Genomic DNA, 11092 nt, shown 5'->3' on the forward strand with positions numbered 1-11092 from the left:
CTGTAGCTCAAAGTAAATATTACACAGTAACAGGACTTAATAACTGACGTCTGTTCCTGCTGATGTATAATGTAATAATAAAATCTCTAATAACATCACTGTAGCCAATTACCAGTTAAACAGAACATTAACTCATTGACTGCTTGTGGTTCCAAGAGTACAACCAATAAAGCTGATAACATGTACTGCTACTTTTTGCAGTATATAAAAAGACCTCAATAAACTAGAATGCTGCCATCTACAGTATCTTACATAGGCCAGATAGGAGGTAAACTAATATTATCCAAAGCTAGAAACAAAATACTGTCATTATAGCAATATAATATAAATGGACAGAAAAAATACATTTCTCATAATCCCTAGCATCAATTTCCATGCCTGTAGCCAGATGCTAGCTTCCAAAGCTATCATACAGGTATATTAGCAATCTGTAATCTCACTTATACCTAACATTAGCTGTACCCACACTAAAAATGATCTAGTAGGCTAAGTGATTTTCTGTATAGACAGCTATAATACAAATTTGTCAGTTACATGTTATATATGTACATCAGCATAATTATTCCAAAAACTGTTGTAATGTTGCTGACTGTGAGCTTGCAGGATACTAACATTGCCATCCCCATCTGAGTAGCACACAATAAAGCTGCATTAAAGGGACTTTTTATGAAGCTAGCTAGCCACCTTGCTAAATCTATATTTAATCTACATACTTTTCAAATACCAATAGCTATATAGTTAGCTGGTTTTCCCTCTACAAGCACTGACACTATCTGACGTTTCCTCCACAGTTAACCTGTAATCCATGCTTGCCAATTATGGCAAACCTAATTCCATATAACTCATATCATCAATGAAGAGAGCCATGCCCTACATGAAAAAGGTGGCTAGCTGCTCTCCTACACTGAGGTCAGTAGCTACTAACCTGCTTACATGTAAACTGAAAATATAACATATTACAAAATGAAACTATACTTATTACAAAATTTGCTTTACATACAAATAGACTACATCCCTGTTCACTTTTATAAGAATTATGGTGACTAAATACAGTATCTTCACCACCAAAAATGCTGCCACCATTGTCCAGTCATACTGCATCAGTTTATGTGCGTTGTAAACACACACATAGACTTCCCATTAAAAATGTTCATGTAAAAATGAAGTTGTACACATGGCTGTAACCAGGGTTTGAAAAATAGTGGGGTTGGGGGGGGGGGGGGGGGGGGGTTGTGGGTGTTGGTGTTTAGGTTTTGTCAATATTGTTGTCTGGGGGGTCAGGTTTTGTCAAAATTACACATATAAACATTACATACATAGAAACCTTAGCCAGCTATAAAAATAAAAGAAAAATGCATGAGTGTAACACCATTACAAGCTAACATCATTTTACACTAATATTAATTTCCAAATTTGGCTTTGAAATGTTTTGAAGGCCTACTATTATTGATACCGTCACCTACATAAGCTGTTTTTTAATCAATGGCATTGTGTGAAATGTTAGCATATTTAACATGTTTCATACAATTGCCTTTACTCCAGACGCTGTACCGGGTTCCTGTTTTGAACATTTCTTACAGATAATGGCATAACGATCATTGCTTTGTCTTACCGAATGGTATGCTGCCAGTTCACACACAAGCCACCTGCTGCTGCCAGCGTGCGTAAATTCCAATTGCTGCTGTCAATGGAAGTGCTGATGATGCAAGGGGCTGCACTCGCACCCTCTCTCACAACTCTCACACACAGTGGACACTAAATAACAATTCTAAACTGAATTAAGCGTGCACTCATCTTGGAGAAGTTCTCAACCACTGTTTTTTTATCCAGTTGTATTTAGCTTCAAATTTTATTTTTAGCTCTAAAAAAATTACCGAGGTCTGGACTTCAGCGACCTCATAGCTGGTTACAGGCATGCTTGTACAAAACAATTTAGCCCCTGTTACCTCACACAAAGAAACATGCACTGTTCCAAAACAATGCTATCTAAAATTTGTGTGTAACTTGGCCCTATGTTTTTGCTTCTTACCACATGAAGAGAATGTGGTCTTTCGTTTTTTTGGAGAAAGAGCAAAATGGCATAAAAAGCAGATTATAAAGATTTTAAGGGATAAAGGATAAAGATTTTTTTTCTTTTTTTGCTTCAAATGTGGAGTTTTACCTGCATTTTTTAAATAAAATTTCTTTTTTGAGGTGACTCTTTGAGTTAAACAAAGTTGAATATTTTAGAAGCAACAAAGTAATTAAAATATTCCAAATGCTTTTGCATATTTCACATGCAGTTTATATCCAAAGTGTGAGGAAACATGATAGGTCATACTGAAAGAATTGTCTGACAGGGACAACACATACCATGTTTTATATTCCTAAATTCCCCTTGATTAAAATTTGGAAACTCCTCAAACCTTGCCATTGTACATGTGTGACTTTAAATTGCTTGGCAACAGAATCTTGCATAAAATCTGGGTAAAGCACTAGATACATCCAATCAAGCAGATCATGAAGTTAGCTCAGTGACAAATATAGCAATAGCCCTGAAGGACCTACATCAGCACCCTCTGACGTACTCTGGGGTTATGTAATCACTGACTTGGAGGTAAAATTGAGATTTATCTCCTCTGTTTTTAGTTGCATCCTTTTCAAAGCGACGTTTGTGGTTCCTGAAAAGTGCGTAATCTCTGATCTCCAGGGACGCCTTCTCCCCTAGGTGGCATGGTATGTCACTGATGTCACAGCGTGTCAGTGACAGTGCAGTGTCAGATCAGTATGGAATGATGTTGCACGCCTGCAGGCCGCACATGGGCCATGTCTGCTGCTCAGATTCCTGTGTACTAATTCTGAGGTAGTGGAGAGGAGCAATACATTAGCAAACATATAAATACATTCTAATGCTAAGTGTAGCAGAAAATGGGAAATCTGATGCTGGTCCATTTCCACTTATACTACAAAATTGTATTAGGAAGGTTTCGTGGGTGCAAATTATACCATTTAATTATTTTTTTGGAAATAATAAGTCATTTTGTTCTGAAAATTACAAATAATGATGTGAAATAACATACTGTTGATCTGAATTTTTGATGCAGTGCGCAGATATCATTTTGTTTTCTAGTATGTTGTTTATTTATTTGTAAAATATAATTTTAAAATTCCCACTTTGAGCTTTGGATTAATGAACAGAAACACTAACTTGCATGCTGGACACCTGCTTAAATTCCTAACATCTTAGAACAAAATTAAATAACTAATAATAGTTACTATTTTTTTAAATGTCTCTCACTATATCTGTTTTTCCTACATAGTGTAGTCTATCTGACATAATCAGGGGATGAAACACAGTAAACACAAAAGCTGAAATGGAAGACAACACACGTTATGTATATTTTTACAACTTGTATTAGTAAGCCTGCTAGGTAGGTAGATACATTTGAATAAAAATAACAAAATATCAAATAAGCAATCTATCAATTTTCTAATGGTACAGAGTTAAAAATGCAAGGGAACATTAAAAGCAGACAGGTTAGGCAATTTTCCACATAGCTAGCTGCTAGTACGTGACCACAAACTTTTCTTTTGTTTCCTTTTTCGCCAGGTAATCTAGTTAGCGAACATTTTCACTGATTGCAATTTGTTTACCACCATAGTAGACATGGAGTGGAGAAGAAGTAGACATCAATGTCCTTCAGGAACTTGCTGCATCTCAAGATAATGTATGAAAATATGTGTAATTTCATATAAAGTTGTTTTTGCAGGGGCTATTTACCCACAGGTTGATGTAGCCAATTGAATAAATCACCTCATGAGCTAACTTTAGTCTCATGATTTGGTCCACTTGAGAACAGTGAGGATTTACTTTGGTAAACCTGCTTTTTTTAATAATGAACAGAGCACTAGGAACAGAGTAAAATATCTCCCAGGGATGGAGAACCTACAGCCTATGCACTTCAGCGATTCTTCTGGGAATGACCAGCGGTGATTGGCTTACAGCAAGAGTCATTGCAATCCCCTGTTACCAGCAGGCCTGGAAATAGAAAGGAGTGAGACTCAGTCAGTACTCTCTGCAGATCTGAGTGTAGGATAGACATAGAGTAAGGCAGAATTTGCATCCATGGCATGTCTTCCTTGTCAGTTAACTAGCACAAGACTGATGTGGTTGGTACAAGAAAACTGATGGTGGTCCTTTGGGAAGCCTGCTTAACTGTCTCACAGCAGCTGGTACTCTAAGTTGTGTCAGTCTCACAGCCCTACTGTGTCTCCATTACATAGGCAGTGAGGTTACTAAACTAACAATTTTAAGTAAACGAAGTTGTCTATTTTTCTGTGTTTGCCAGGTCTGTTTTCTTCAAGCAGTATGTGTGTGTGTGTGGCAGGCACATGTTGCTGTGTGTGTGATTACTTGGCTGTTCTCAGAGCTGGAGTTCACTAATGTTGACACACTACAGGCAACCTGTATGCCATGCAGCAGGTGCCAATGATTAAATCAGAAACAGATAGATTAAACACGTAGTCAATATAACAGAGTCAGAAGCTAGCGGGCATACACACAGAGGGACCTAGGTCTTAACACTTTGGAAAGCTGTAACTATTAGTCAATACACTGAAGCCATGAATATCCCACAAATATTACTGTTATCATTCTGTTTATGGCATTGGTTTATCAGACAGTGTTATGTGGAGTAATTTGCCAAGTGTGCCATTTATGGAGACATCTGGACCCAGCTATGAGTAAAGAGAGAGTCAATGAGGGAAAAGAGCATTTCCCACAATCCACAGTGAAATTCTAAAATCATGCTTCAAGCCCCCAACATATAAACATACAGAAGAGGAAGAGCAGGCAGAAATAGAACAAGGAAAGGAAGACAGTCAGAATATAACTGGATACAATGTATTTTCTGTGGACCCTCCAAACAGAGTAGCACCCACACTCAGAGAGAGGTAGAAAGAGAGAGAGAGAAAGAGAGAGAGACATGCTACAGCAGTCGGTACAAACACAGTAATTTTCTAAACATCTCTGAATTAAAATATATTGTGATTGTGATGGGAAAGGGACAAGAAATATTTGGACCTCTTCCCAGACTGGTCCAGCTGAGGACGTTACAGGATTGAGGGACTCTGTCTCTCTGCATTAGTTTTGATTTCCTCTGGTCTGTGTGCTCGGAGTGCACAGTACGCTGAGAGAAGGGCTGACTGCCACAGGCTCACTGTGTCTTCTGGATGTGAGCTGTATCTCTGGATGCACACTTTGTCATTCAGCTGAGCCCTCATGCTTCACAAAACAGGCCACATTCTGGGCTTCAATATGTACTCTTCCCAAGTCTAACACCCTTTCTGCAAATTTTTTTTCTGTTTACCAACAAGAGACAAAATAGACAGAAGCAGTATTTCAGCATGGGGCATAGTTCTACCGCACCTGTGGGACAGTTTGCTTTTTCACTGCTGTTGCTGAGGGGCTGTCTGTGTGGAGTCTTTTCAGGCTATGCTTGTTCCACTCCACACAATGAGATCCAAGGAGGGAGTTAAGTGATAGCTGTTCTCTGCGTGACAGTGGCCCTGCAAAGCCCCTGCCTCGTCTCAGACACTGTAATCACCCCCCCCCCCCCCCCCCATTCCATGGCTGCTTCCCATGTCCCACATAATGGAGATCTGCAATTTCAATATGTAATCAAGGGCTGTTTGGGCAGCGATACATTCCCAATGATAGCAGGAGAACAGGAAGATGGAGGAATATTTCATCTCCCCTCAGGCTCCGATTTATTAATGAGGCGCACCATGGGAGGCTGCTTATCCTCAAAAGAAAAATAATAAATAACGGGGGAAGAGGAGAGGGAGAGATAGAGCAGGAGGTGGAGGAGGAGGTGCAGGGGAGAGGAGATAAGGGGCAGATGAGAAGGGGAGAATCTTCCTCTCCGCCGCGACCCTGGGAGAGAGAAGGTGTGTCAGAATAACAATCACCCCAGGCTGCTCTGTCTCAGGCGTGGAGCGGAAATGTTCACCTTCAAAGACACGCACGTCCAGACTCACCGCTCAAGTGCTGCCTCTCAGTGAAGCCTGTGAATGATATGCATTAAGATTGTTCACTTTAGATATGGAAATGGCCATGTGTACGTGAATAGACATAACCAGTCTTGTAGAAGGCCAGATACAAAGTGAATTGATAATGCCTCTGAATGATAATTACTACTTCCTTCCCTGTAAGGAATTGATTATTGCAAGTGATTTAAGGCTGTGCTCTTTCATCTGTTTCTACATCAAAGGTCTATTTTTATTGGAAAAGGGTAACCATCATGCCCCATGTCAGTGGTGTCCATTGTCTGAGGTGGAGGCCTTCCCTTTGATTAACCCTCTCTGTTGTCAGTCAGCTGCCATATATGGATGTACTGGTTCCTTGTCTCTGAGCAGTTATAAGGATTTCTCTCTCTTCTGACTTAAGATTGTGGGTGTGATGTAAACTAGGAAAGGCTGCACTTTGAAACAAGTTCATGAGCTCACTTGACAGTATTTTTTATGAACAGTGACTGTTCTGCCTAGATAAGAACTGAGAGCAAGTACCTAGCTGGGAGACTAACTCCAGGGCATAAGATAACTAATTAGTATAGGCCATAGGGCTTGGGGTTTCGAAATCTGGTTTCTCAAAAGGCAGACTTTTAATCTGTGTCTCTGATAACAGCAGTCAACACATGACAACCCACAGAAACCCGTAGTATGTTCACAGGGAAAGCTGGTGCAGCATCCCTGCCAATAGCGATCCCAACAATCTGAAGCATCAGTGCCCTGGCTGGGGTCCTGTTTCCGTTAGACTGATTGGGGCTGATCTGAGTGGAACTCTCACGGAGAGAGGTCACCGAGTCTGGGATACCTCATGTGTGGCAAGAGGAAATTCTTCTGCTCCAAACACTCTGGAGCTAATTGGAGAGAATCTGTGCGTGCGGAGCTGGGCTCAGTTGCGGTCTGCTCCAACGTGTAATGTGCGAAGCCCGAGGCGCTAACAGCTAAGATCAAAGCCTTGAGGAGCAGAAGATCCCAGCCGCTCTGTTCTCTCCCAGGACGAGCTGAGGACAGAGTCGCCAAAATAAAGCTGTAGAGGCTGGCTGTGGGAGCTGTCCTCTGGGATGCCAAGGGTGGAAAAGGGGCTGGGAGCCCAAGGCCTTTATGACCTTCATGAAATACATTTAAACAACAAGCGGTATAACAATATTTCACATGAAAACAATTTAATAAGGGCGTCTGTTGAGCAAATAATGAATTGAGATTAGGTTAGGGTTATTCATTGCACAAAGCACATAACAGAGAGGTCTCTGCAGCACTGCAGAATCTGTGACACCTGCTGTTCTACCTATCACCTGTGGAACCACAACCATGCAGTCAAGCTGCACGGATACAATACAAATTGTTGGATACATTTTTTTCTCAATGGGATAGCCTCAGAACTCCATTATGAAAAATTGCTGAAGGCCATGTCCTGGTGTGCACCTCATTACCAGTGGTGTCACAACCCTGTGGATAGTGAAACATATTCTAAAACACATACACCGGGAACCTTTCATCATGTAAATCATGTAAATGAATATCAAGGAAAATCTGCATTCACTTATTAACTAAATCTCCGCAAGGAACAGGTTACTGACAACATTGGTCATAGCCTTTTGGAGGTCTCCAGCTGCTCGCCACTGATCCAGAGTGTGTCTGTGTCCATGTCTTCTGCAGGAGCGGTGAGGGCCTCCAGTATATTCCCCATCCTGAGTGTAGGGCTGCTGTTCATGGGGGGACTGTGTGTGGCGGCCAGCGAGTTCTACAAGAGCCGACACAACGTCATTCTCAGCGCCGGGATCTTCTTTGTGTCTGCCGGTGAGAGTTACTTACTCTGCAGGAAGTACTGTATGAATACAACTGTGTCCCATCTTTTTTGAAATAGATTCTTTTCTGAAGGGCAAGAATGCAAACCAAAGCTACAAAAGCAGTATTCCATGCCATATCCTCAAATTTCATGCTTGACTGTGTGATGAACATGTGTGCAAGCATGTTGAACCTCTAACTGCACTCTAACAAGCAGGCAAAACATGGGTAAAATGATGAGCAGAAAATACAAATGGATGGTCCATAAAAGTAAATACATAACATGCATAAATCATTGGAAAAATAAACATAGAAATGCCTTACCTTTGGACTTCTTGAAAGAAAATTGACCAAGAATAAGTATCAGATCATATACCTCTTGCTCTCATGTAGTTTAAACATTTGCACTGGGTCACGATGTGCCAAACAGCATACTATATGGGAAAATTAAGTCATTTAGTCTACCGTGGAAAAAGTACATATTCTTAGTTTCCACAGGCCACAATAACAATGGACACTAAAGGGAGACAGTGAGCCACTCATTTTGTTCAGTCGGCTTGGTCCCACATCCATTCGATGAAATTCATGATTAAATACACACAAAAGCAAATTGGATTTAAACCGAGTTAGAACGTTGTCCTCCTCGTTTTTCTCTCTTCCGCATGACCGGTAATCTGTGTATTCTTGTGTAATGATATGGAATGATACGCTTCAGCTGCGTGGTGTAAACTGCCCCCCCTCCCCCTCCTCCCCCCCTTGTCACAGGCCTGAGCAATATAATCGGGATCATTGTCTACATATCCGCCAACTCCGGGGACCCGGGACAGAGCGACTCCAAGAAGAGCTACTCGTATGGCTGGTCCTTCTACTTCGGGGCGCTCTCGTTCATCATCGCCGAGATGGTGGGCGTCCTAGCCGTGCACATGTTCATCGAGAAGCACCGGCAGCTGCGGGCCAAGTCTCGCACCGAGCTGCTCAAGAAGTCCGCCTTCACGCGTATCCCCAGCTACCGCTACCGCTTCCGCCGGCGCTCGTCTTGCCGCTCCAGTGAGCCGCGCTCCCGCGACGCCTCGCCCATGGGCAAGGTGTTCGCGGCACCCGCCGCCGCCGACATCTCCATGTACACCCTGTCCCGGGACCCCTCCAAGGCCACCATGAGCTCACTGCTCAACTCCGAGAGGGAGTTTCTGCAGGCGCACAACTCCATCCCCAAGGACTTCAAGGACACCCTGCACAGCAACCCGGCCAACAGGAGAACCACCCCAGTTTGAGAACAGGCCAGGAGGTGGAGGACGCAAGCAGCAGTGCCAAGGCCAAGAAATACGTCCAAGGACTTTTGCCAAAATCCCAACCGCTGCCCGAGAGGGGAGGAGCCTGCAAGGCTGAAACTTCTTTCTATAAAAGTATACATATATAGGGTAATTGTTAGATCATTGGTGCTTCCTTTTATTTGTCTAATTCAGTCACTGCTTTCTGTTCTTTCCACCCCTTCTGCCGTCAGATATTCAAAAGGGCAGGCTACTGAGTGGTACCGTAGTAGTGTGACAGCACTCGTAACATAGCCAAAATTGCACCTAAAAAGTACCTTCCCTCACATGACAACCCAGGACCTGCGGGAACATCCGGTTTTCCAAAAGTGCGCCAAGGAAGGGTAAAGGCCAGTGCGGGTGATTTGTGACTGTGCACCAAGTTCTGTGTGTTCACCTGCCTGACACTTTGAGCACCCACAGCCAGCAGAGTCCTCCTGCATCAGACACGCTGAGATGATTGTACACAGTGCCCTGTGCTACACTGGTCTCTAACAGCCTGAGATTCGTCTCCTGCTCAGTGTCCCCCATCCTCTTGCTCAACCACCCCCATCTCCGCCCCACGAGAGTGGCCTCCTGCACCCATCACACGCCACCACATCTAAGCAGCCCGCCATCCCCGCTCCGTCTCCTCCTACGGGGGCCTTCATCTCTCTGTCCCCTCTGCTTTCATCACTGTGCTTTTTTCTCTCTCTCTTCCAGCACCGACATCTGCCGCCAGGCTGTGTGCTCTTCACCAGAGCTGCTTACTCCTCATTATTTCCGGAGAAATAGATGTTAAAGCCATTTTGTTCTCTGCCAATTCAGTAGCATCACACTGTGCAATAAGACAATGTAATTGGAGAAAAGCATAATAAAGGTAGCCTCTCTGAAACACAAATGGAACACACATTGTTGTCTGTCATACTCCTAAGGCCTGCTTGAGGGAGGACAGAGAACAGTAAGAGATTATTCCAGCAATTTTTAAAATCCTCCCACTGTAAGTAGAAATCTGCATGACTTACGGCATTTTATAAACCACATGACGGTATTTCTTTGCAATTGTGGTTTTAACCCTTTTGCAAATATCTAGCTAATTTATGTGCAGCACTGCCATATGATGTACAGGAGCATTATCTTTCACCTTTTAATTGCTACAGATTTCTAGCCTTGGAATATAAATTGTGATAACACTATGATACCAAATATGGCCACATTTATGGAAGGTTCTTATATAGACCAGTCAGGTGTCTGAAGGTGGTTAATCATTGATCTGTGCAGGTAACAACTTTCAAAACATTTCTTTCAATGTTTTATATTTGCAGATTTCATGTCTCGCAGGGTAGCGTCACTGAAATATATCACATTATTATGTAATACCACTAAGATCTTGATCGTCACTGTTCTGCATTTAACACAGATACAGTATTGCATATGACACCTTAAACTGGACAGACAGTTCATAAAAATGAAACATTGGAGTGTTTGGCACATGTAAGCCACTATTTTAGTTTTTATATGTATTGTTCCATCAGTGTGGAATGTTTTTTAAGCAGGGAAATGCCTTGGTCTGCTTTTAGAACTTTTTCACCTTCTCCGTCAGCCAGCCAATGCAGCAAGAGCTTTCACCTGAGCAGCCAATCCCACAATCCACATCAGACCTGAAATTTGATCATCGTTCCCTTGTCCCCAGAGGAAAAGCAGGCACAAAATGGATAGAGGGAGCAGAAATGCGGCCGATGCAGCTGGTGTCTGGCCCTGCTGGTGCCGTCTGTGTACATCTGTATGTCTGAATGAGACTGACTGCGATTCAGTGCCACGGTCTAAGCCAGGCAGTGTTTGGGAGCTTCTTGGTCCCAGTGTGCCCCTGTCCATGCCGCAGCCTTCTCAGCAAAAAGCCTCTTGTCCTGTGGATTCGGGTATCTTATCCCATTGCCATCCACTGGTAAGAAAGGCATCATCCCAATAGGTGAATG

General features: G+C 42.7%; 1 protein-coding gene across 1 annotated transcript in view; it reads left to right on the plus strand.

Annotated features, from left to right (window-relative positions):
- LOC118784895 (voltage-dependent calcium channel gamma-3 subunit) overlaps nt 1-9174 on the plus strand; it is a 29137-nt gene extending 19963 nt beyond the window's left edge. The window contains exons 3-4 of the mRNA XM_036539370.1: nt 7702-7842; nt 8596-9174. Coding sequence (XP_036395263.1) covers nt 7702-7842; nt 8596-9101 — 647 coding nt within the window. The 3' untranslated portion in view covers nt 9102-9174. The remainder of the gene's footprint in view (nt 1-7701; nt 7843-8595) is intronic.
- Nucleotides 9175-11092: the final 1918 nt, after the last annotated feature.

Source organism: Megalops cyprinoides, chromosome 1, assembly GCF_013368585.1.
Source record: "Megalops cyprinoides isolate fMegCyp1 chromosome 1, fMegCyp1.pri, whole genome shotgun sequence".
Taxonomy (NCBI): Eukaryota; Metazoa; Chordata; class Actinopteri; order Elopiformes; family Megalopidae; genus Megalops; species Megalops cyprinoides.